At 40.3% G+C, this 26,729-nt stretch overlaps 1 protein-coding gene across 2 annotated transcripts in view; it reads left to right on the top strand.

Annotated features, from left to right (window-relative positions):
• Positions 1 to 26,729, top strand: part of LOC132819775 (polyribonucleotide nucleotidyltransferase 1, mitochondrial) — a 75,510-nt gene that overhangs the window by 40,016 nt on the left and 8,765 nt on the right. Inside the window, exons 13-23 of one of the 2 annotated variants that reach the window (XM_060831527.1) lie at positions 971 to 1,073; positions 1,981 to 2,051; positions 3,365 to 3,401; positions 5,401 to 5,467; positions 5,571 to 5,660; positions 7,550 to 7,603; positions 7,802 to 7,911; positions 7,998 to 8,069; positions 10,919 to 10,982; positions 11,069 to 11,152; positions 13,891 to 13,974. In XM_060831527.1, coding sequence (XP_060687510.1) covers positions 971 to 1,073; positions 1,981 to 2,051; positions 3,365 to 3,401; positions 5,401 to 5,467; positions 5,571 to 5,660; positions 7,550 to 7,603; positions 7,802 to 7,911; positions 7,998 to 8,069; positions 10,919 to 10,982; positions 11,069 to 11,152; positions 13,891 to 13,974 — 836 coding nt within the window. The remainder of the gene's footprint in view (positions 1 to 970; positions 1,074 to 1,980; positions 2,052 to 3,364; positions 3,402 to 5,400; positions 5,468 to 5,570; positions 5,661 to 7,549; positions 7,604 to 7,801; positions 7,912 to 7,997; positions 8,070 to 10,918; positions 10,983 to 11,068; positions 11,153 to 13,890; positions 13,975 to 26,729) is intronic. The other variant, XM_060831528.1, reaches the window with a different exon arrangement.

The raw sequence follows: 26,729 nt of genomic DNA, 5'->3' as shown, positions 1-26,729 counted from the left end.
CCATGTTGAATGCCTTCAGTCAGATCTAAATTTCTGCCAGCGGGATGCTTAAAACCTGAATTGTGTACTTTAGACCTAATAAGGAGAAAATGTGAAGGTTGCAGACTTGTTTAGTAAGGTAAGTCAGTATTTTATAATTAATCTATTCAGAGATATTGTTATAAATTTCCTACAGCAGGTGGGAGTTGAACATCTCTTTCTGCGCTTCTTCGCCCCCCCCCCGCCCCGCCCCCAACTCCCACCCGTTCATAGTTTGATTGACAGCTCCAGATACTTAATAAAACATGGCTATGAATACAGCTGCTTGTTTCTATAGATGAAGCAAGTTAAATATTATGAGTTGGTTTTATTAATGTGTGTTTTTGTTTTAATATAGTGAATTATTAATTAGATGCTCAAACCTTCTTATTACATTTTAATACAAATTTTGAGATCTACTCGTGGTGGATACTGGTTGAGATGGCATGGGAATGATGTGAAGGCAAAGGGAGTTGGTGGGGAATTGATTGGTGTGGAGGATATGAGAAGCAATGAGACTAGGTTGTGGTTAACAGACAGCTTGTTTGGCCACAGATGGTGCACAGATAGTGTGTGGGTGAGGGATGTGAGCGATAAGGGTTAGAGCACTGAGATGGGTCTTTCCTACATTCCTCGCATGGTGCACAGTCACTGTGTTTCGCAGTGACTGTCTCTGTTTGCAGTTTAGTTTTAGGAGCACTGGACACACCTAGTAATAACAAGCCCCATCCTCCAACCACCTCATTTCAGGGACATAAATCTTACACACTGAGTTTGTGGAGCTGGGAACTTTCCTACTAGGTTCTTCAAATATTGTAATAATTGTATGTTATTGAGTATAATGACAAATATATAAAAAACTGATTTATGATGGCCTTAGAAAATAAATTTGTTTTGATCTTGAAATATTGTTTAAATCTCTAAAAGTTTAGCATCTTTCATTACATTACAGATGTGATGGTAGAGACTTGAGATCTCTTAGAAACATTAATTGTGAAGTCGACATGTATAAACCTCTTCATGGTTCTGCACTGTTTCAAAGGGGGCAGACACAGGTAACAAATTAAATTAACTTTAATTTTCTCAAGGATAAAATTTCAGATTCAATAATATCTGCATGCCAACTATTCAACATTTGCTTTAATGTGGTCTACTCTTCCTCAGAATACTTTGCATGATGTGACCCGAAATTTGAATTTTTTTGAACACAATATTTCTACATTGCTACATTATTCTTTCTTTTGAATTTGTGTACAAGTTGCATTTTTTGATGTCAAAGTTTTGAATTGTTGAGAGTAAACCATATATAGAATTAGATCATACTTACTGTTCAAGCTGCAATGTTACAAAATAGTCTTATTAACATTTTGCCAATGGTTTGTTACCTTAATAATTTATCCAAATCAATATCATGGCTAATTAGTGCAAGCAATCTAATTTTAAGTAGAAAATTGACTTTTTAATTCATGGCATCTTTGAACTATGATGGGTCATTGAGCTCATCTAGATTGGTTAAACCACAAAGACTATCAGGAATCCAGGTTAATTCCCCAACTTGTGATGATATCAATGAGGCCACTGGAGAATTAGTCCTATTGAAATTAGCTCCAAATGTTGGGTGAACAGTCAGTCTGAGACTCTTAATGGATATTCAACTATTCCCGCTGTTCATATGCATAGACAGATATGCATGTTGGGAAATAATTGTATCAGGATTGACTTTGACTCATTCTCAGATTAAGAAAAGCTGGACTAAACTACCAAAGCTTTCACATGAAGCTACCTTTGGTGAGTTAGCAGAGAACAAAAGCACCTCTTGAACCCTGTATCCCAATGAGAACTTCAGGATAGGAATGAAGAACATGAGATAGGAGAAAAGAAGAAACTGAAAATATTTTTTCTTCCAAGTTCTTATTTGAGGTACTGCAAACATAATCTTGATGACTTACCTTTTCTTTCTAGGTTCTTTGTACAGTAGCCTTTGATTCAATAGAATCAAGTATAAAAACAGATCTTATCACCACTCTTATAAGGTAAGTCTTGCAATTGCATCTTTATTTATTTTGCTTTCCTATTTCTGAAAACAAATTGCATTGCATCTACATATTTATAAAATATACAGTGATATGTTAGCTTCAGAGATGATCCAACACTTTAGCCAGGTACGAAATAAAACATTCACTGAAACATTTTTGATGGAGAGAGCAGGGCAGGAGTGTAATTTTTTTTACTTTTTAATCAGTCTTTGCAAATAGATCGAGTGAAAGGTAAAACAATGTTGCCCTTTCCTTTGTACATCTTCCTTTGCCCCACACCCCCAGTGATTTCAAATCTGTTGCTTTAAGTTTAAGCATCAAATTTAGGAAAGGCCTTTCAGACCAGGATTAGATTATGGACCACCAATATTGAAATGTCGTATTAATTGATTAGTACATTGTAATGACATTTTAAGTATTTCCTTTGTATTATTTTTGCCATATTTGTTCACTACCCTTTGCTCCCCTCTCCGCCTTATCTTTAGTTTCTGTTTTTTCTGAAATGAGCCTTTCCTTCACTCTATTGGTTGGAATTCCTATTTATGCCTCCCACCAGCCCTTGTTTGACTGCAGCTTATTCCACTGGTATCATTCATTGCTGAAATGAAGCTCCTCTTTTTCACAGCTGTCTCAGCCAGATATTTACTTTGCTGATGAGGGCAGGCACAAAGGTAGATGGGTATAAACATTTCTACTACAAGTCAGTGTGCTGGTTTATCGACTGTAACCCAATCCTTAGGCCATTTTCCCAGAATTGGGGTATGGTTATTAGTAAGAGAGACATGTAATAAGGTTTATCTGCCTGCAACCGGCACGTTGACCTCATTAAAGTTGAAGGCCAACTAGAATTTTCTTATGGATTACCAGGTCACTTGAGATTTCAGCAAGACACCAGAAAGACCAGGGCAAGCAAATGTGGATCCTCTTCCTGCCTACCTGGCTTTATACTGGAAGCCCAGCTACTGAGGCTATCTTTCTAAAGTTTAAATTAAAGGAGTAGTGACTCCACCTTGACTTTCTGCTCTTTTGGTGCTGTAGGGCCACCTATTGCTTCTCTACTTTCAAGAGTTTATCCATCTTTCATAATTGAACAACAGGTCCACTGTCTGACCAGTAATTGGCCAATTTGTGGAAAATCACGGCAGGAGTTTGTTCCCACACAATACAGGTTCTCAATATTATTTGCCTATAGTAGTTATGTCCTGAAGCCTATTAGAAAAATTGTGCCCTTTTCACATCAGGTGATATTTCACTTCGTGCTATACGTTATGCTCTGCCCCAAACTAATGTTATAAATTTTATTTGTACAGTGGAGTGAAGGAAAAAAATTTTATGCTACACTATGAGGTAAGTAATATTTTTCTGTGTCATGATTACAGTGATAGTTTTGATTTGTTTCAATCATAAATTTTGAACTTTCAGATGTGATATACTGACACTTAATTTTGTTGAATCAAAATAAAATATTTGTAACGTGAGCCATAAATCTATAATTATGTTCTGTTCTTTGTTTGCATAATTCTTTCATATTAGTTTCCTATTGATGGCAAGTTCGTACTGTAAATATGTTGCTACTTGGCGTTTACTCAAAGTTATATCCACATCATTTTCTCATCAGACCTCTTAGCAAAAGATTTTACATGGGGATGCGTCTTCCAAATGATCTTACTGAGTCACAAGGACACATTGGTTTTGAAAATCTAATGTCAACTTTAATCAAAACAAAGTGCTGTACACTTTCAATGGGTCAGACAGCGTCTCTAGACAGAGACAGTTAACATTTCAGGCCAATGATCTCTCATTTCTGTATTTTCTGATCGAAACTTACTGAATGATTTTGTGGCACCATTCCATACCCAATCTCTGAAATAAGTGTTTCTTTGAATAAAAATATTTCACAGCTTACAAATCTGTGTTTCAAAATGACATTTTATATGAGCAACAATCATTCATTGAAAAATGAACTAATGAAGTCAGAATTTCAAATATTTGACAGTTGTTTGTAGTTTCACAACTTTTTCTTCCTGTCGACCAAAGTTGCCTTTCACTCTTCAGTCTCGATTTATTGACAGCACTCAGAGGATTATATTTCTGCTTCATCCGATAAAGTCTAACGCATAATCCAGTCCCCTCTCAAGTGTTGAAGAAGCATCTTTGAAATAGGATGTTAAATTGAGATCCTGTTTTCATTCTTGGATTATTGTCAGGGATCGTATGGCTTTATTCAAAGAATTATCCCCAATCTATATACCGAATCAAAATCACCAACATTATCTCTGTCACTTACCTGATTATTGTTTATGAATTCCACCTATGTGTGAATTAGATAATGAATTCTCTTTACTTTTGTGGGTAGTTAATAGCGAACTGTGAGCATTTGCTGTCATCATCTTCTAAAATTGACCACAACTTCAAATTGCAGTGAGACACTGATTTTATTGCAGAAATCCTAACATTTGCAGTCTGTCACAATTTTGTAATACGTTGCAGTTTGGAACTGTCTCCATCTGACATAGCCCTTGCACCACCAAGGCCAGGAACCATAAAATAAATAAGAATCGTAACCAGTACTATCCCCCACCCCACCCCCACTCCGGCCGCCAACCACCAAATTCACTGTCAGAATCTCTAACTTCCCACGTTCGTCTGTATCCAATGACACCTGTACTGATCCAAGCAAGTCTGTGGTGTCAAAGTCCAAGGCAACTTAGGTCCCTAAGTGAGTAATTAATGACTGCTGTAAAGTCTCATCCAAACGCAACTGATACTTACTCAGTGTGAGCAGAGGATTAGCCACCTAAAAAACTGGAAGAGTAAATTGCCTTATTGTTGTTTGTGAGCTTTCAGAGGTCTTCCTCATTTAAAGCACTCGGTTGCCTTAGCATAGGTTCCAACATCAGGAAGTTGAGGACAGTGACTTGCTGAAAACCACCCTGCTGCTGACCACCTTGACCACAACCAAACTTTCCTGTCATCCATTTATTGATCCTTGAGTGTAGTGCTAGCAGCAGCCATCATCACCTATTTGATGGTACAACCATAAAAAGTAGCCAGCCTCTGACTGCCACACTTGGCAAGCTTGACTGGAGCTCTTGATCCTTGCCAATTTGACACTTACATGGACAGGACTTCCTGTAAAGAGACAATGAGGATTACCATCCATTCTCTAACTGGCAATGAGACATTTGCCGCCTCCACTAAATAAGTTCAGGAGCAAGGAAGATTTCCTGATGTTTATGTTTGATATATTTGTTTTGATCACAACTCTCTTTTACAATAAAAAGAAAAAAGTCAAACTCTTTTTTTTGTCCTGTTTTGTCTAATGACATCATTTTTGTTATTTCAGTTCCCGCCATATGCAACAAATGAAATCGGGAAAATAGTTGGTCAAAATAGGAGGGAACTAGGCCATGGTGAGGAGGACATGAATTAAGTTTAATTCACAGAAGTTCTACTTAAACTTCATGTCATTTATCAAAATGTTTATTTCTATCTATTAAAATTGTATCAATTTAGGTGCTCTTGCAGAAAAAGCATTGAAACCTGTGGTTCCTAAAGAATTTCCATTTACAATAAGAGTAACTGCAGAAGTATTAGAATCTAATGGTAAGTTATTAAATGGATTGACTATAAATTCAAACAATAGCACATCTGTTTACTTTCAATCTTTTTATTTATTTAATCTACACTTAAACATACAAGTTTGTGGAGTGAATTTGTACTTGCAGAATTACATTTGACCTTGCTCAAAAATTGCATGAATCCATGTAAGATTCTGTAAATCCGTTTTTTTAGTTTAGAATCAGTCTGACCATTGTGACACAGACCGTCTCACACAGGGCACCTCACCCCTTCAATGCATTAATCTGGGCTGACATGACTCCAATTGTTAAAGTTCACTTGAATGTAACTTTTTAAAAGTTTTGTGATTTACGTATGAAAGAACTGAAACCAACAGATCTGTCATTCTAACAGATGAGAGACCTAACAAATAATCCAGGTCTTTTTCAACATAGAATTTCAGTTACATCACTCTGTAAACTTTTGCTATAAATTCTGTGTTTTACGATCTTATACTCCACAACCACCTGATGAAGGAGCGGCACTCCGAAAGCTAGTGATTCCAAATAAACCCGTTGGACTATAACCAGGTGTTGTGTGACTTTTATCTTTATACGCCCCAGTCCAACACCAGCATCTCAAAATCAGAAGAAAATAAACTTTCATCATGTTTTAGTAGGAAACTCAAATTTAGTTCATTATAAACAAACCCATTTCTAAAAAACAAGTGGAAAAACTGATATACAAGTAAGCTGTAATCCAGATTTAGAGTGTTGCTTTGGATCCAAAAACAAACATACATGATGCTAAAGACAACACAAATCTGCAGAGATTTTGTTTTTTTAAAAAAAGCAAAAGGGAAAGCACCACTGTTGAGTCTGAAGCATTTAATGATTACTCACAATCTGTGGAGTTTGCTGTCAATGAAATTGAATTCCTGACATCCATAGACCATTGGAAGAGCTTCACTTGAGATTAAAGTCAAGCTAGATCTGCGTTTTTGGCAAGTGGTCATAATTCAGTTTTTCAGGGTTTGTATTGACATTTGAGAACTTTATCAGATTTCCAAGAACTTTTGCTGAGAGGAGAGCAAGCAACTTTAATCTTGTGAACATTCCTTCCTTACTGACCATTTAGGTCCGCGAAAACAGAATTTTAAGTCCGGAAAAGGTTGCCTGGCAACCGTCAGCACAGAAGTTCCCTTAGTCTTTTCCAAAACCAAGTTTTCCACCATTAGAGTCATAAATCCATCTCTTGTGTCTCGAAAAGCTTATCTGTCTTTTTCTCAGAAGTATTTTGCTTTTCTGTATACAGTAAGTTGACTGCAACATGGTTTTTTAAATTATTGACATTATTTTTCTTGAAATTATGTAATTAAAGCCTCTTTCTGCCTATAAAGTGTCCAAGCTGTTTCTTCTTTCCTATTTTTCTCAGTTTGTGAATCTAAATAAGTGTCAGTTAGCTCATTTGACTGGACAGCTGGTTTTGATGCAAAATGATATAACAGTGTGGGTTCAATTTCCACACCAGCAAGGTTACCATGAAGGAGTCTCTTCCTCAGTCTTGACCCTTGCCTGAGGTATGGTGACCCTTCAATTAATCCATCACCAGTCAGTTGTTTCAGATAAGAGCAGTTCTGTGGATCGGTTAGATTATGACAAATTCACCTTTTAAATATCGATGTGTACTTTTTAAAACTTGTTACATAAGTGCTGACAGTTCTGTTGTAAGATTATTCATGTGAAATGTTGATGCCTTCTGTCTCGACTAACACTCCAGAGAGAATATTTCAAGCATTTTCTGTATTTATTTCAGGTTTTCAATATGCATAGTACTTTACCTTTTAGGGTTTGTGGTGTTTGTAGTTGAAATTGGGAGTCCAATGTTCTGGTCTCGTAGCAATTTACCACTCTCTATTCATTTTTAACTTACAGGTTCATCTTCTATGGCATCTGTTTGTGCAGGAAGTATGGCTTTGATGGATGCAGGTAAGTTCTTATCATGTGTCCTTTCACCAGTATCTTTTTAATTCAAAAAGTTTTACAGTAGTAAATATATGTAAGAAAACATTGGAAAAGTTTTCAGTAAATGCGGCTAGATTATACAAAAGACTAGAGATTTAAAGCATTTGTTTTCCACTAAAGTAGAGTTTACACTTTATTTGTGGTGTTTTATATATCCATCAGGTGTTCCAATCTCTGCTCCTGTGGCCGGTGTAGCCGTTGGCCTCATTACAAAGAAAAATCCAGAAAAACCTGCTGAAATCGAAGATTACCGTCTCTTGACTGATATTTTGGTGTGTTTTTTGACCAAGAACTGTTGCTACATTGACTTGGATTTTTGAATGTGATTAGATACAAGTAATTCTGTTTACTCTTGCAGGGTATTGAGGATTATAATGGAGATATGGACTTTAAGATGGCAGGCACAAGCAAAGGAATAACAGCTTTACAGGTAAATGAAGCAATTGTTCCATTATTCATTAAATAGATTGCTCCATGTAGAAGAATGTTTTAACCTATCTGCTCTATCAAAGCTCCGAATTTTGAAAATGTCTAATTTTTATTTTAGTTTCTCTACTTCAAAGCAAATCATTTAAATGTCTCAGGTCTTAGTTTCTTATTGTTGACATAATGTTTGTTAATCTACATTGTATGCTTTCTATAACTCCAATGTCATTTCTGTAAGATACTCAAAACTGAACAGTGATTTAGCTGTGATCAAAACATTTTCTGTTTTATTGAAATACAAGTAATGCTGGAGAAGCTGAGCAAGTCTGGCCACATCTAAAATAAATCGTCTTTGAAGTCAAGCCATTGGACTTGAAACATTTAACTTTGTTTTTCTTGATACAGATGTTGCCGGATCTACTAAGTTTCTCCAACATTTAATATTTTTATTTCACAGATCCAGCATTCATTTGTATTTTGCTTTTACTTGTATTCCAAGTTCTTGGGCTCAGTGTTTCTAATATAAAATTAAAACGTTTTTCTTTATAGAAACTATACTATAGTTTTCTTAACTATACAATGCATTCTGTATGTATTAATGCCTTTCCGCTCTGCATCTGTTACAATGGAAGGTTTACTGTGCAGGGAGTACAATTGGCAATCTCTTGTAAGGTAATTTATCGGATTTTAGAGGAGGTTGAGAGCCGGGAATCCCCTGTCCAAAAATATTCAGTACTTAATCAGTGGACCCAGCATCAGAAAGAGTGATTTGCTGAGAGACATTATATTTTTCTTCCCTCCATCATGATACCTCTCCAAACGTCACCATACTCTGGATCCAGCAATAATACCAGTCCTCGGATGGGCATTGTACCTGCAGAAGTCACTGTCTTCCCATGCATTCAATGGCTTATTAGTTAATTGCATTTCTTAAGTGGATCGTCTGCCCTAGGTCCTTGCTCCCAGAGAAACTCCACCACTGTCTAGTAAAGTGGCACTTAATTCAGTGGATCTTCCCTAAAGAACGTGACACTGGCATCTCATAGTCTCCAATAAATGTTACCCCAATTTTTCAACACTTCAGCATATTTTCACTGCATACTCTCACAAAATGTCTTTTCTCCCAGCGTACATTCCATCAAATTTTTGCAAATTAAGTTAAGCACAGGAAAGAATTAGCAATTTTTGCAGTTTTCACAAATTACCCCGAAGCTGCCATAGCCAATGTAGTCATGATTTGGAGTTCAATAATTTCAGTTGCATCACACTGTAAATCTTTGCTATAAATTCTGTGCCTTACAATTGTGTCCTCCACAACCACCTGATGAAGGAGCGGTGCTCCAAAAGCTAGTGCTTCCAATTAAACCTGTCGGACTATAACCTGATGTTGTATGATTTTTTTTAACTTTTGATAGCCATTGTTATAATGTGGGGAAAAATAGCAGCTAATGTGCTAAAAATGTAGTCCCCCAAACAACAATGAGCTTCAAAGTTTGTGAGAAGATTTGTTAACTGGTGGTCTGTATCTGACACATGGTGGAAGGATTCAATTCTTTCGGCATTCGTGCAGAAACCAGAGTTGTTCGTATGTGGTTGGCGCAGCATTCCCATTTCCTGGCTTGTCTTAGCGTCTCTCGCCCGTAGGTCTTCAAAGTTTGTGAGAAGATTTGTAGCTTGGGTGCTCGTTGTTGTGGTTCTGTTCACCGAGCCGGAAATTTGTGTTGCAGATGTTTCGTCCCCTATCTAGGTGACATCCTCTGTGTTTGGGAGCCTCCTGTGAAGTGCTTCTGTGATCTTTCCTCCAGCATTTACAGAGACAAACCACTATAAATGCTGGAAGAAACATCACAGAAGCACTTCACAGGAGGCTCCCAAGTACTGAGGATGTCACCTAGACAGGAGACGAAACATCTGTAACACAAATTCCCAGCTCGGCGAACAGAACCACAACAATGAGCTTTAACACCAGGGATTCGTATGTAGTGATTATGATTCATGGATAAATATTAATTATTGTGACTGAAAAAACATCCTTGTTGCTTGTCAAAGAATAACATGCAATATTTTATATGCCTTTGAGATATCAGTATAATATCTTGTCCAGCAGCAAAACACTTCCTCCCATCTGAATTGAAATATCATCCTAGATGTCATGTACAAGCCACACAGACAGTCGCCCAAGGCTGGAATTGAACCTGGGACCCTTGTGCTGTGAGGCAGTAGTGCTAACCACCGTACTGCCCATCTATTTCCATCTATTGCTACGTTTCCCTTATACAATACCACTGAATTTTGTAATAAGCCTATGGTGACATTTTATGGTGACATTTATGATACCAATATTTATTTTAACCCTTATAGCTCAGTAGTACATTATATTGCTGTCTTTACTTGTATAAAGAAAGTAATTTCATAACTTTCTGATGTCTGTACTTTTGTGTATTTAATTTTATTACTTGCATTTCATTTGTTTTTGTACTCAATTATGTTATGTGCAAAATATTATGCTCAAAAAATTGCACATAGAATTTACATGTGCTGGATTGAGTCGCTGAGTTTCATGTTTCCAGAATTTAAATTGAGTGAATTTATAAATTTAATCCTAGTCTTGCACATTTATCACTTCTTCTGTCATACCCAGTGAGCAATATGTAATTTATTGTAGGTTTTCATTGTCTCTGCAGTGATTGTATAGTAGGAATGAATTGTTCTCAAATATATATTTCCACGTAATCATGTTCTGCTTGCAGTAATGTTGTTTCTCCCTTGAGTAAAGCAAAGAAAATGTAAAGTTCAATACACTGATTAAAATCGGTTACATTGCGCTGATGTACATAATTTATTTTTTCTTAGGCAGACATTAAAATAGCAGGACTGCCATTGAAAATTATAATGGAAGCTATCCAGCAAGCTTCAGGTAAATCTGAATCCATCTCTCATTACAATTCTGGTTTTAGTTGTCATTTGAATTGGTATAATACTGTTGTATTTTTTTAAAACTAGCTGCCAAGAAGGATATTTTGGCCATTATGAATAAGGCAATTCCTAAACCCAGAGAAAAAAGGAAAGAAAATGGACCCGTTCTAGGTATGTTTAAAACTCTCACTTTGAGTACAGAATTACCTTTTGCTGCTTTACTATCTGTAAGTATGTTTGGAAACTGCTAGAATTTTTTTTCAGTATAATTTTAAAAGATTACTACTTCACCTACAAAATTATATTTAACTATAATATTTTTTAATAATCCTTTTTGGTGGCCAAAGTATGCTTCTACAAAGAATGCTTTATTATTCTTAATCTTTTGAACAGAAGTCTAAAACAAGTAGTCACCGATATCTAAAATGCATATTTTTTTTCACTTTTATCATGTCTCACTGAGAATTCATCTGATTTTCAGATCCAGATTGATAGAAAGCATAAGCCAGGTTTCTGTACATAATAAGATTACTATTTATCACAAGTGCTAATAGAGTCATAGAGATATACAGCACGGAAACAGACCCTTTGATCCAATTTGTCCATGCCGACCGGATATCCCAACCCAATCTAGTCCCACCTGCCAGTACCTGGCCCATATTCCTCCAAATCCTTCCTATTAATATACCCATCCAAATGCCTTTTAAATGCTATAATTGTACTAGCCTCCACCACTTCGTCTGGCACCTCATTCCATACACGTACCACCATCTGCATGAAAAGGTTGCCCCATAGGTCTCTTTTATATCTTTCCCCTCTCACCCTAAACCTATGCTCTCTAGTTCTGGACTCCCCGACCCCAGGGAAAAGACTTTGTCTATCTGTGCTCCTCACGATTTTATAAACCTCTATAAGGTCACCTTTCAGCCCCTGACGCTCCAGGGAAAACAGCCCCAGTCTATTCAATCTCTCCTGATAGCTCAAATCGTCCAACCCTGGCAACATCCTTGTAAATCTTTTCTGAACTCTTTCAAGTTTCACATCCTTCCGATAGGAAGGAAACCAGAACTGCACGCAATATTCCAACAGTGGCCGAACCAATGTCTTGTACAGCCGCAAGATGACCTCCCAACTTCTGTACTCAATACTCTGACCAATAAAGGAAAGCATACCAAACGCAGCCTTCACTATCTAACTGCAACTCTACTTACAAGGAACTAGGTGTCTTTATTCAGCAACACTCCCAAGGATCTTACCATTAAGTGTATAAGTCCTGCTAAGATTTGCTTTCCCAAAATGCAGCACCTCACGTTTATCTAAATTAAACTCCATCTGCCACTTCTCAGCCCATTGGCCCATCTGATCAAGATCCCGTTGTAATTTGAGGTAACCTTCTTCACTGTCCACTACACCTCCAATTTTGGTGTCATCTGCAAACTTACTAAACTATTAGCATATAACACCACAACTCTAATCCCCTAATAAACACCCCCTCTCTGTCTCAACGATACACACATACACAGTCAGATAAACATATGGAAAGAGGAAATTTGAGACGTAATTCACAGGTTACTGAGATGATCCTTATGATTCTTGTGCTCATCAGAGTATTGCTTTTCAGTTCTCTTTCTTCAGATGCTTCTACTGGTTTACAAGAGACAGAACATGGTTGGTTAACTTATAAAAGGTTTCTGTCTTATCAGTCAAAAGTCATTGTTTAAACAAACTGTAGAAGGAAAGAGGAACTGGATTATCAAATGAATTTTGACTGCAGAAAACAGAGAGCTGCAGTGCTGGTGGAGATCAAAACACATTTTCTATATTTTGATCCCAGTTCCAAGCTATTCAGGTAGTTTAGGCCGAAGGCTTTTGCCATCAATAATTACTTATTAGTGAATAGATCAATTTCTTGTTGCTACCCAAATGCATCTGTACACAGGACCCCTCTGCTCTAATTCATCTGCAACCACTTCAGTTACTTCATGTTCAAACACTTGTTTGCATGAGTGCCAGGTTACTTGGTTTTCCAAAATGCAGCAATCCTTTAAAACATTGGTTTCAAAAGCCGTTCTTTCCCATTTCCATCGTAATTTTAAAAAGTGCAAAAGGGCACAGTCAGATGTTAGTTACACATCAATTACTTCAGTTTGAATATATTGAAGCATATACAATTCCAATGTTGTGTTATACACTAATATGTTTATTTCTAATTCTTTTGATATTTTTAATTATCTCTAATTTCTCCAGAGAGGTTTAAACCTGATGAAACATCACCATTTTCATCACCATTGTTCTGTATGGCATATGCATCTGCTTTGTGCAAAGAGCAGTACTGCTTTCCGCAATAATGGGCAGCTTCTGTGTAGACTACGTCTTCAATCACCTGAATCACAGACAGATAGCTGAATACAAGAAATAGGAACAGGATTCATGAGCACCTTTATTCAGTACAATCATGACTAATCTTGAGCTTCAACTCCAATTTCCCACCTACACTTTAATTTCCTTAATTCCCTGAAAGATTAAGAATTGATCCCTCCCAGTTTAGATTTAGATTTGGTGAAGGCAGTGAATTTAATAATAAAGAGCGCTGTGCAATGTTAACTTTCTGAATTCCTTTTAGAAGTGCACCCAAGTGCCTCTGGACATCAATTCTTGTAGGTTTTATACCTTTTAACAAAGGCGCAAGTGGTGAAAGATGGTCAGAATGCAGCTAAAACTCTATATCCTTTCTTTGCTATTAGACTTGGTGAAGGCAGTCATTATCTAAAAATAGATAACTTGTTTCCTTCCAAAATTGTTTTGTTGATTTTATTTTCAATCCAAGAAACATCTACTTGTTTTCATCTGATTTTTACCTGTTATTTATTGGATTCAATTCAGGAAATGCATTTATGTATATTTTTCAGAAACTGTGGTGGTGCCAGTGTCTAAAAGAGCTAGATTTGTTGGTCCAGGTGGTTACAACCTAAGGAAACTTCAGGCTGAAACTGGTAAAAATCACTTACATCATTTGCGCAATGTTCCAAAGCATTTACCTACTAATGGTATGACTCCAGTAACACCAAACCTCGAGGAAGCGTTTAGAAGAGTGGCAGATAAGTCATAGAGTCATAGAGATGTACAGCACGGAAACAGACCCTTCGGTCCAACCCGTACATGCCGACCAGCTATCCCAACCCAATCTAGTCCCACCTGCCAGGACCCAACCCATATCCCTCCAAACCCTTCCTATTGACTTGAGAATAAGAGGAGCTTTAGAGGTTTTTTTAAACAGTTAGAAACCGTCTACGCACTTGGTGGACTTGTGTAAATAGCTGGGGCTAGTGGATGTGTGGAGGTGCCTCCACCTGAATGGGAGGGACGTTACCTTCTACTCGAACCCACACAAATGCCACACTAGAATCGATTTTTTTTTGTTCCGTCGGTTTGCTTGGACTGGATGTTAGCCTGTAGACTCGGGAATATAACTATTTCGGATCGTACGACAGTATATTTGGATGTTAAGACCAAAGGTAGTGGAGTAGGCCTGCGGCAATAGCACATGGATCCATTTCTGTTGAAGCACGACAACTTTGTACAGTATATCACAAGGGAGTTCAGGGTTTTTTTGGGACGTCAATCGGTGTACAGCCAGTAATCCGTCAGTGCTCTGGGAGATCACCAAAGCATTCTTAAGGGATGTGACTATTTCATACTCGGCACCGAGAAGGAGATGGAGGGGGGAGCAGCAGCGGATGCTTGAGGCCCTGTTGAAGGCAGGCGAATCGGCATGTTACACCAGTCCATGGTTAAATTGCAGCAAGTCACGGCTCTCCGGGCTGCTCTTGACCCAGTGCTCACACAATTGGCAAAGAGTGGCAAAGCAAAAAGACTGTTTGAATATGGGGATAAACCAGATAGATACTTGGCTTACTTAGCTAGGAAGAAGAGTGCCCTGCAGTTCATTGTGTTGTCAGGGAGAGGGCTGGCAATGTTATTTGTGAACTGAGGAAGATCAATGCCAGATTTCGGGAGTTCTATACAGAGTTATACCGGTTGGAGGGAATAAGAATGGAAATGCAGTAATGGAATCTTTTTTGAAAATTTGGACAGCCGTAGTATAAATGCAGATCAAGCCTCCTTTTTCAATGTACCTCAAGCAGTACAGGAGGTGCAGGAGGCGGTAAGGCACCTGGTCCAGATGTATTCCCAAGTGAATTTTACAATGAGTTTGTACACATGTTGGTTCAACTGCTGCTGGGGATGTATAATCATTCATATAGCCAGGACTGTCTTCCACCCTCTTAGGGCTGCTAATACTTCCCTCACCCTTATAAAAAGGAAAGACCCTGAAGATTGCGCATCGTATAGGCCCATCTCGTTGCTGAATGTGGATTTTAAAACTTTATCAAAGGTGTTGGCTTTGAGACTGGAGAATATGCTGCCCGCTATTCTAAAAGAGCAAAGAAAGGATATAGAGTTTTATCAAGGGCCGCAGCTCCTCTAATAATATCAGGCAGGTATTGAATATGGTGTATATCAATGGAGGGCGATTCCAGGTTTGGTGGTCTCCCTAGGTGCTGAGAAGGCTTTGATTGGGAGGAATGGTCGTGCCTCTTTGCTATTTTAGATTGTTTTGGTCTTGGAGGTGCCTTTGCTAGATGTGTGGCAGAGTTATATAAAAACCCGAAGGCAGCGGTTATTAAAACGTCAAGTAATTGGAGAGGGGCAGCCGATAGGGATGTCCCTTGTTGTCGCTATTGTTCACCTTGGTGCTTGAACCACTGGCGGAGGCTATTCAAAAAGACCTGAAGTAAGGGCACTGCAAGTGGGAGCTGGGGAACACAAAATCACTCTCTCTATGCTGATAGAGTCAGATGTACAGCATGGAAACTGACCCTTCGGTCCAACCTGTCCATGCTGACCAGATATCCCAACTCAATCTAGTCCCACCTGCCAGCACCCAGCCCATATCCCTCCATACCCTTCCTATTCATATATCCATCCAAATGCCTCTTAAACGTTGCAATTTTACTAGCCTCCATCACTACCGCTGGCAGCTCATTTCATACACGTACCACCCTCTGCGTGAGAAAGTTGCCCCATAGGTCTCTTTTATATCTTTCCCCTCCCACCCTAAACCTATGACGACTAGTTCTGGACTCTGACCACAGGGGAAAGGTATACCCTTTCCATGCCCTGAGTTCATCTGCCTTCCCTGTTAGGTCCCTTGCATTGAAATAAATGCAGTTTAATGTATTAGTCCTATCTTGTCCCTGCCTGAACTGACTATTTGACTCGCTTCTGTTCTCAACTGTACCAGTCTCAGATTGATCTCTTTCCTCAATATCTCCCTGGGTCCCACCCCCGCACCTTATTAGTTTAAATCCTCTCTAGCAGCTCTAGCAAATTTCCCTTTGCCCTGCCAGTATATTAGTCCCCTACCAATTTAGGTACAATCTATCCTTCTTGTGCAGGTCAATTCTACTCAAAAGAGATTCCAATGATCCAAAAATGTGAATCCTTCTCCCATGCACCAGCTCCTCAGCCAAGCATTCATCTGCTCTATCATCCTATTCCTGCCCTCACTAGCTCGTAGCACCGGGAGTAATCCAGATATTACTACTCAAGGACCTCCTTTTTAAATTTCTGCCTAACTCTCTGTAATCTCCCTTCAGAATCTCAACCTTTTTTTCTTCCTATGTCGTTGGTTCCGATGTGTACGATGACCTCTTGCTGGCCCGTCTCCCCCATGAGAACATTCTGCCCCCTTTGAGATGTCCTAGATCCTGGCACCAGAAGCAACACACCATTCTGATTTTTCACTGCTGGCCAAAGAAACGTCTGTCTGTACCTTGGCATAGAGAATCCCCGAACACAATTGATCTCTTTGAACCCGATGTGCCCCTCATTGCATTCGAGCCAATCTCCATATCAGAAACTTGACTGTTCGTGCTATACTCCCCGAGAACCCATCACCCCCTACATTTTCCAAAACAGCATACCTATTTGAAATGGGTATATCCACAAAAGATTCCTGCAATAGGCGCCTACCTCTGTCTTTTCCTGGAGTTAACCCATCTATGTAACTGCATCTGAGACTCTTTCCCCCCCCACCCCCCACACACTTCCTATAACTGCCATCCATCACATACTGTTGCTGTTGCAAATTCCTCATTGCTTCTAACTGTCTCTGCAACCGATCCATTCGATCTGATAAGGTTCGTAGCCAACAGCATTTATGGCAGATATAATCCACAGTAACCCTTAAACTCTCTTTAAACTCCCACATTTGACAAGAAGTACATATCACTCTATTAAATGCCATTTTTGCTCTTCCACAATCTACAGACCTAGAATATAACACCGTCTTATTCCTCTACAACCACTGCCCCAGGTTAAATTAATAGTTATGGCTTATATTGTAAGTTTTTAATCAAGAGACGTCTCTCCAAAAAATAAAATCAAGAAAGAACCCACTTTACTCACTCCTGTAGATTCTCTGTAGGCCACACTTAATCATATAAGTTAATCGTTGTTTTCTGTGCTGTGAACTTCGCCCACCAGTTCCTCCAAAATCAGTTGTGAATTTGACTGTTAATTTTCCCACATGCACTCTGGTGTCCAGCGATAATGAATTCAAACAGCAAAGGCAGTAACTGTGCAGGTTATCCTTCTGTATCTAGCTAACCTGGAAAAGTCCATACCCCGGTTAATACAAAAAATTAAATTATTTGGTAGCTTTCCGGGATAGAGGATACATTTCACAAAATCGGAAGTGATGCCTGTGGGGGTGTTGGTGGAGGTACCGAAATTGCAGGGTGGATCACAAAGGTTTTCTCTATCTCAGACTATTCCTTACTCCTTGCTTCCAGCAGCTGTATGGAGCTAATTATGTACAGCTGTTTGAGAGGGTAAAGCAGGACTTGCAACGATGGGAGGGACTACCTATATCACGGTTTGGCCATATAGCTTTGATTAAGATGAATATTCTCCCTTGCTTGCTATATCCTATGAGGATGCTCCGATTATTATTACTCAGAGGTGCAGTGGAGGTTTGTGGAATGACTTGGATTGTTTATTTGGTGCCATAGGCACCCCTTTATTAAATTTACCAAGTTGCAGCTTCGGCAGGATATGGGTGGGGTGGATCTCCCTGATCTGAAGGATCAAATAGGCACTCTGTTGTCATAGGTAGGCGATTGAGTGTACAATGACCCGAAATTGATACAGTTAGATGTGGAAGCCCCGCAGGTGAAGTGTCCCCTCATAAACTTGCTTTTCGTGAATAAGATGAGATCGGTAATTGAGCACCGTGGAAGTCCGATTATTATAAATACAGTAAAAGCATGGAGGATAATGTGGCAGGGTGAGGGCAATTTGCTCAAGACTATGCCATTTACCCCATTAGGGGGAGCTCCAGGATTCAAGCCGGGATCAATGAACTCTGGCTTTAGAACATGGGAGGGTAAAGGTATCTCCTGTCTGGGAGATCTGTTTGAGGGAGAGGACTTGATGTCTTTTAGCCAATTGGGTCAGAAGTACGAAATCCCTAATAAGATCCTTTTTCTGATATTTCCAAGTTAGGGATTATACACAGAAGAAAACCAGCCCTACAAATCAGGTTTCGAATGTAGAGTGCTCCGATCTGAGGGCGCTCTCTCAGTTCGTACCATATATCATCTGCAAAGAGGGAATGCCTGGGTGTATATGGAGAGATTCGATGAGATTTGGAGTCAGGAGTTAGAGGAAGAAATCTCATCAGAAATGTGGGAGGACATATGGGGGAATGTAAAGAAGATTTCAAAATGCAATAGGGCACAATTGGGCAGCACGGTGGCACAGTGGTTAGCACTGCTGCCTCACAGCGCCTGAGACCCGGGTTCAATTCCCGACTCAGGCGACTGACTGTGTGGAGTTTGCACGTTCTCCCCGTGTCTGCGTGGGTTTCCTCCGGGTGCTCCGGTTTCCTCCCACAGTCCAAAGATGTGCGGGTCAGGTGAATTGGCCATGCTAAATTGCCCGTAGTGTTAGGTAAGGGGTAAATGTAGGGGTAGGGGTATGGGTGGGTTGCGCTTCGGCGGGTCGGTGTGGACTTGTTGGGCCGAAGGGCCTGTTTCCACACTGTAAGTAATCTAATCTAAGTAATCAATGCAATTGAAGATCTTCCATAGGGCTCATATGGCACCTGAGTGACTAGCAAAGTTTAAGAAAAGACCTTCCCTGAAATGCCCCAAATGTAAAAACAGTGTTGGCACCCTTACGCATTGCCTCTGGTCTCGTCACAAGATCCATGGATATTGGATGGGGAGGCCATAGGGAATGAACTGGAGGGGATTTTGGGAATGGAAGTTTTGAAGGGGGGGAATCCAGCGTCCCTCCTCTTAGGACTACCGAATCTTCCCTCTTTGGATGAGCACGGGAGGAGATTATTCAACATTCTGATGCACTGTGCGAGGAAAGACATCCTAAATGAATTGGATATCAGAAAAGCCGTCAGGTCTTTTAGGGTGGCACAGACTTGCAATGGAGCACATCCCTCAGGACTACCAAGTATGGTGCACAGCGGAACAGAGAAAATTTATAAGACGTGGCAGCCCTTTTTAAATTATATAGAAATGGATTTGTCAGTGGTATAGATAAGGGCCTTTGTGTAGTCACGAGGGCCATGTATGGCAGTTCAGGGACCTCAGGGGGGTAGTAAATACAGGTATAATCACTGTTGCTCCCGTGGGCAGGAGCCTTGATGGTAGTGCAGCGAGTGGAGTAATGTAATGTAGTACAGTGTAGTGTAACTTAATTTTGGTGGATTGTAATTTAATTAAATTAAATGTTATCTAATTTAATTAAATTAAATGTTATCTTATTTAATTTGAGTTAGTGCTCGTTTGAATTAAGTTAAGTAAAATAAGAGTTAACTACAATTTGGAGAATAGTAGGCAGTTTATTCTTAACATTATAGTAATACAACATAATAGTGCAACATTATTCTTATTTTTCTGTACTTTTTAAAACTTTTTCTTTCTTTCTGTTTGTTTTTTTTGTTAACAAAAAGGAAAAATATTGTCAATAAATATATACATTAAAAATTTTTCAATGTTAGAAATTCTGGCCAATCTTAACAATCCTTCTCAAATGTAAGGGTAATGCCTGAAATCTGAAGGATTGGAGATACTTTTGGGAGAGAAATAAATCCAGCAACTACATGTGCCATTCAGCCTAATGTTGATGAGGAAATTTTTAAAGATCATAGTCTTCGAAAATTTAACTGGCGTTTTGAAAATTTGTACTCCTAATTGAACATCAGCTTTGCTAACTAAATTGGTAGAATCCTTTTGGCATATAGAAAAATGGTAATGTTTATTGACTTTAAATTACTTAATGTGCTCAATAGCAGTGTTCAAATTTACAGAATTAGCGACAGTGTAGATGCAAATTTCCTGTGGAGCAAAATATAGAGAGTAGCGAATAGTGATTTTAACAGACTGGCAGGCAATGCCTCCCAGGGATTAGTAATCGGACCACTGGTATTTCTAATATATATTGATATCCTAGACTGCGGTATACAGATAATATGAAGTTATGTATACAAGGAGGTTGGAAAATTTGAAAGGCTGTCAACATTCTTGGCTGTTTTGATCAAAGAATAAAGTACAAAAGCAAGGAGGCTATGTTAAACCTTTATAAAACACATGAGGCCTCAACTCTAGCATTTTGTTCAAGTATGAACACCACATTTTAGGAAGAATGTCAAAACTTTGGAGAACGTAGAGAACACGTTTAATAGAAAGGTACAATGGATCGGGGTTTAACAGACCCATGTATATACATTGAATTAGGCAACAATGGATTTTGATACGTTCAAGAATTTTATTAAATCTTAAGCACAACCAGTTTCCTGCATTTTGTCTCGAGAAACTTTCACTCCAAAACCTCTGGTGAGCAGCCCCTCCATAAAGGAGACTCCACACCCTGTTGACAGGGCCACAAGTATGAAAGACAGCAATCCCAACCAAGCCTGATCCAGCAGATGGGTTTCTCATGTATCTTGGTGGATCTGTTAGCATTGCTGTCAATTAACTGTTTACTGTTGAGGCTTCCCTAACATCCCCCAATCTGACTTGATAACATCCACCTTTCTCAGTGGGGCTGCCTAGCCTCCAAAAGTGCTATCTCCATGGCCCTGCAGCATCAAAAACCCACTTCCCATTCTTAGTAGGTCACAATACTCAGTGGCAAGTGATTTGGAAATGCCTCTCAAAAGTTGCTAACCTGTTCTCACTGTCATGTCATGCAGTCTTGAGATGCCCTATTTGTCCCAACATCAGGCCCTTGGGAAAGTGTAGTTCACTGTGTCCTGCTGCATGAGGGTCAGTCGCCAGATGACCTAGATTTAAGGTGACTGCAAAAAGAGTCAAAAGTGGTAAGACTAAAATACCTATTTTACACCGCTTTACCTGAAAGGGTAGTGGAAGCAGATTCAGTAATAACATCCAAAATAAACTTGAATAAGGGCTTGAAGGGAATATATTGCAAAGCTGTGGGGAAATAGGCCAGAGGACAAGAGTTAACTGAGTGACGTTCAAAAAACTAACAGAGCATTGGCCAAATGACATTTTCCCTTCCAGTACCATTCGACAATGGACTGTGTAATAGAGATGAAAAGAGTAAGACCATAAGACACAGCAGCAAAAATTAGGCCATTCGGCCAATTGAGTCTGCCCCTCCATTCAATCATGGCTGAGAGATTTTTCAACCTCATTTTCCCTCTTTCTCCCCACTACCTTTGTTGCCCTTAGCAATCAAAAACTTGTCAATGTCTGTTTTAAATAAACTCAATGCCACAGAAGGCTGTGAAGGCTAGTCAATGAATTTCACAGATTCACTCACTCTATGGCTAAAAATGTTTCTCCTTATCTCCATTCTAAAAGGTCTTTCCTTTTACTCTAAGGTTGTGCCTGGGGTCCTCCACTGTCCTGCCAACGGAAACATTTCCCAATATCCACTCTGTCCAGGCCATTCAGTATTCTGAAAGTTTCAATCTGATATCCCCCACCCTTCTAAACTCTTATCAAGTATAGTCCCAGAGTCTTCATATGATGAATCTTTTATTCCTGGGGTCATTCTTGTGAACCTCTCTGCACCTGCTCTAGGCCAATACATTTTTCCTGAGGTATGGGGCCCAAAATTACTCTCAATACTTAACCTTGCAAATGACTAAATTCATTTTGATTTGAATTGCAGGTTCTAACCCAGCAGTTTTTTTTTTTAGAACACTTGTTCAATCTAGATCTTACACCATAATGGCAGGCCCCTTAGAAGTATTGATTTACAGAGAGGTCTTGGGATGCAAGTACATGGCTCCCTGAAAGTGGCAACCAAGTGGATGAGATGGTAAAGAAGGCTTGCAGCATGCTTGCCTTCATTGGTTGAGTCATTTAAGTATAAAAGTTGGTAAGTTATGTTGCAGCTCTATAAAACATTAGCTGTAAATGGAGCATCATGTACAGTTCTGATCGCCACACTATAGAAGGATGTGGAGGCTTTGGAGAGAATGTAGAAGAGGTTTACCACAATGGTGCCTGGATTGGAGTGTATTAGCTATAAAGAGAGGTGGACAAACTTGAATTGTTTACACTCGAGCATTGGAGGCTGAGGGACAACTTGAAAGAAGCATATAAACTGATGAGAGGCGTGGATAGTCAGAGTCTTTTTCCCAGGGTCGACATGTCGACTATTAGGGAGCATGGCTTTAACATGTGAGGGGAAACCTTACAAAGCAAAGTTTTGTACGCAGAGAATGGTGGGTGTCTGGAACGTGCTGCCAGGGGATGTACTAGAAGCAGATATGATAGCAACGTTTAAGAGGCATTTAGACAGACATATGAAAAGGCAGGGAATAGAGGGATGCAGAATGTAAGCAGGCATGTGGGATTAGTTTAGAATGACATCATAATCAGCACAAACATGATGGGCCAAAGAGCCTGGACCTGTGCTGTACTGTTCCATGTTCTATAATAGCCAAGGAGAGAAACAGGTTGTGGCAGATGCCGTGAACAATAGCAGTTTTGTAATTCAGCTGAAGGAAATCTTTGCTTATAATATAAGGCGGGCCATCAGACAGTTGGAGGATCTTGTGAGGATGAAACGGTTACAGCAAATTTTACAAATATACATAGAAAGCTGAATCTACTCTCTATGACACTTGCTGAGATACATCAGGTAGATGAAAGGAGAAACTAAGGATTGATCATCGGAAAGTTCTGGACATGATAACCCTGCTATTAACTTCAAGACCGTTAAAGCATTGACCTGTATTGAGGGAGAGACCGTAAAGTAAATTCCATGTGACTATGTGTAGCATATGAAGAGAAAACTTAGGCATAATGTAATATCATGGATAAATAATTTGGAGGCCTAGGGTTCTGCTCTGGGGTGTAGATTCAAATCTTCCTATGGCAACTGGCATAATTTATTAATAAACATAGAATTAACCATATGGACTATGAAACTATTATTAGTTCTCACAAAAAAAAGTGTTTACTGTTGTCCTTTTTTATGGAGTGAAATTTGCCATCCTTACCAAGTCTGGCCACCTTTATTCTTCCACACTTTAATCACCTAGCTGATGAATTCAGTACACATTCATCGGCAAGTTCTTTGTGCATGTGACTGCATCCACCTGCCTCTAACTTACTGAAGTCTTGCACCTCACACCTGTCTACCTTGCCTACCACACCTCCATTTTGTCTGCACTTCCTCACATCCCCATCTATCCATCCAGAGCAGCGACTCATTGTTCCCCTTATGAAATTTCACTGCTCATTTTTCGATCTTACCAGGTGATCATAGGCCACTCAGTTCTTTTCCTCTCCCATTGCAGGCGAAACAGCCATAAAACTAGGGAAAGGGACAGAATCCAAAGTGGATATCCACAGATTTCCCAGTGAACAATAGCAGAGGAGAAAGCACTGGACATTAGTGATGTTTCTCCGTCAGTGTCAATCAGATGGAAACCTTCCAAATACCTAGTGAAACAGTTCGGTATTAGTGACACATGTAATACAATAGTTGCTTTTGATAGCTTTTTGCAACAACTAATGCAACTAATACATAGGGTCATCATTATAGAGACAATCTAAGACCTTCAAGTTTTCTGCATCCAAGGTCTGTCAATCTTCCAAGCAGCTGACCAACATCTGAGGTTGAAGCAACTTAAGGACTTTTGTTTACAAATACTGATAAATTGGTCAGACGAGTTAGACATGGTTCTTTCACCCGAGTCTTTGCTCTTCATTGGCAGTGGTGATGGCAGGGAAAACGGTGGAAAGTTACTTGGAGGGCATTCATCTTGCCAAATTCTGCTCAACTGGACACAAATGGTGTATCTCGAGCGTGCAATGATGAAAAGGATGAGCATGAGGAGCAGTGAAAAAAAAATGCTTTCAAGCATACTGACCATTATTTACATAGAACAGTCTGCCTTGAGCATATGCAAATTGCTGTTATTAGACCTTTTTAAAAGAAAAATAAGATTCATGGGATGTGGTCATTAGTTACTTGGTCAGCATTTATTGGACTGTTAGGAGTTAACTTTGCTGTGCACCCAGAGTCATTGGTAGACCATACATACTAGGTAAGGATGGCAGATTTCCTTAAAGGGTGTTAATGACCAGGTAGGTTTTTATGATAATTGACTGTAGTTATTAGCAGAGCTGAAAAATGTGGGGCTAGAAAAGCGCAGCAGGTCAGGCAGCATCCAAGGAGCAGGAGAATCGACATTTCGGGCATAAGCCCTTCTTCAGGAATGAGGAAGGTGTGCCAAGCAGGGTAAGATAAAAGATAAGGATGGGAGTTGGGAATGCGATAGGTGGAAGGAGGTTAAGGTGAGGGTGATAGGCCGGAGAGGGAGTGGGGGAAGAGAGGTCGGGAAGAAGATTGCAGGTCAAGACGACAGTGCTGAGTCCCAGGGTTGGGACTGAGATAAGGTTGGGGGAGGGGAAATGAGGAAGCTGGAGAAATCTGCATTCATCCCTTGTGGTTGGAGGGTTCTTAGACAGAAGATGAGGCGCTCTTCCTCCAGGCGTCGTGTTACCATGGTCTGGTGATGGAGGAGGCCAAAGACCTGCATGTCCTTGGCGGAGTGGGAGTGGGAGGGGGAGTTAGTGTTCAGCCATGGGGCGGTTGGGTTGGTTGGTGCAGGTGTCCCAGAGGTGTTCTCTGAAATGTTCCGCAAGTAGGCGGCCTGTCTCCCCAATGCAGAGGAGGCCACATTGGGTGCAGCGGATGCAGTAAATGATGTGTGTGGAGGTGCAGGTGAATTTGTGACGGATATGGAAGGATCCCTTAGGGCCTTGGAGGGAAGTGAGGGGGGAGCCACCCCCTACCTTTTTCCTCCGCTACATCGATGACTGTATCGGTGCTACCTCGTGCTCCCACAAGGAGGTTGAACAGTTCATCCACTTCATTAACACCTTCCACTCCGACCTAAAATTTACCTGGACCGTCTCGGACTCCTCCCTCCCCTTCCTAGACCTCTCCATTTCTATCTCGGGCGACCGACTCAACATGGACATTTACTATAAACCGACTGACTCCCACAGCTACCTAGATTACACCTCCTCCCACCCTGCCCCCTGTAAAAGCGCCATCCCATATTCACAATTCCTTCGCCTCCGCCGCATCTGCTCCCAGGAGGACCAATTCCAATACCGAACAACCCAGATGGCCTCCTTCAAAGATCACAATTTCCCCTCAGACATGGTTGACGATGCTCTCCACTGCATCTCCTCCACTTCCCTCTCCTCTGGCCTTGAACCCCGCCCCTCCAATCGCCACCAGGACAGAACCCCACTGGTCCTAACCTACCACCCCACCAACCTCCAGATACATTGTGTCATCTTTCGTCATTTCTGCCACCTCCAAACAGACCCTACCACCAAGGATATATTTCCTTCCCCTCCCCTGTCAGTGTTCCGGAAAGACCACTCCCTCTGTGACTCCCTTGTCAGGTCCACACCCCCAACCAACCCAACCTCCACTCCCGGCATCTTGCCCTGCAACCGCAAGAAATGCAAAACCCAATCACCCCGTGGCTGAACACTTTAACTCCCCCTCCCATTCCGCCAAGGACATGCAGGACCTTGGCTTCCTCCATGGCAACACGATGCCTGGAGGAAGAGCACCTCATCTTCCGCCTAGGAACCCTCCAACCACAAGAAATGAACGCAGATTTCTCCAGCTTCCTCATTTCCCCTCCCCCAACCTTCTCTCAGTCCCAACTCTCGGGCTCAGCACCGCCTTCTTGACCTGCAATCTTCTTCCCGACCTCTCCGGCCCCACCCCCTCTCCGGCCTATCACCCTCACCTTAACCTCCTTCCACCTATCGCATTCCCAACGCCCCTCCCCCCAAGTCCCTCCTCCCTGCCTTTTATCTTAGCCTGCTTGGGACACCTTCCTCATTTCTGAAGAAGGGCTTATGCCCGAAATGTCGATTCTCCTGCCCTTGGATGCTGCCTGATCTGCTGCGCTTTTCCAGCAACACATTTCTCAGCTCAGATCTCCAGCATCTGCAGTCCTCACTTTCTCCATGGTTATTTGCATTAGGCCTACTGTTTATAATAGACTGTCATTGAATTCAAATTTCACCATTTGCTGTGGAAGGATTTGAACCCTTGTTTCCAGAACAATAGCCTGGGGTTCTGGATAACTTGTCCAGTGACATTACCACTGCATACTAAAAGAGCACAAGTTTTAGAAAACAAA

Source organism: Hemiscyllium ocellatum, chromosome 10, assembly GCF_020745735.1.
Source record: "Hemiscyllium ocellatum isolate sHemOce1 chromosome 10, sHemOce1.pat.X.cur, whole genome shotgun sequence".
NCBI lineage: Eukaryota > Metazoa > Chordata > Chondrichthyes > Orectolobiformes > Hemiscylliidae > Hemiscyllium > Hemiscyllium ocellatum.
Note: the sequence above shows the minus strand (reverse complement) of the source record. Positions and strands in the feature narration are given on the sequence as shown.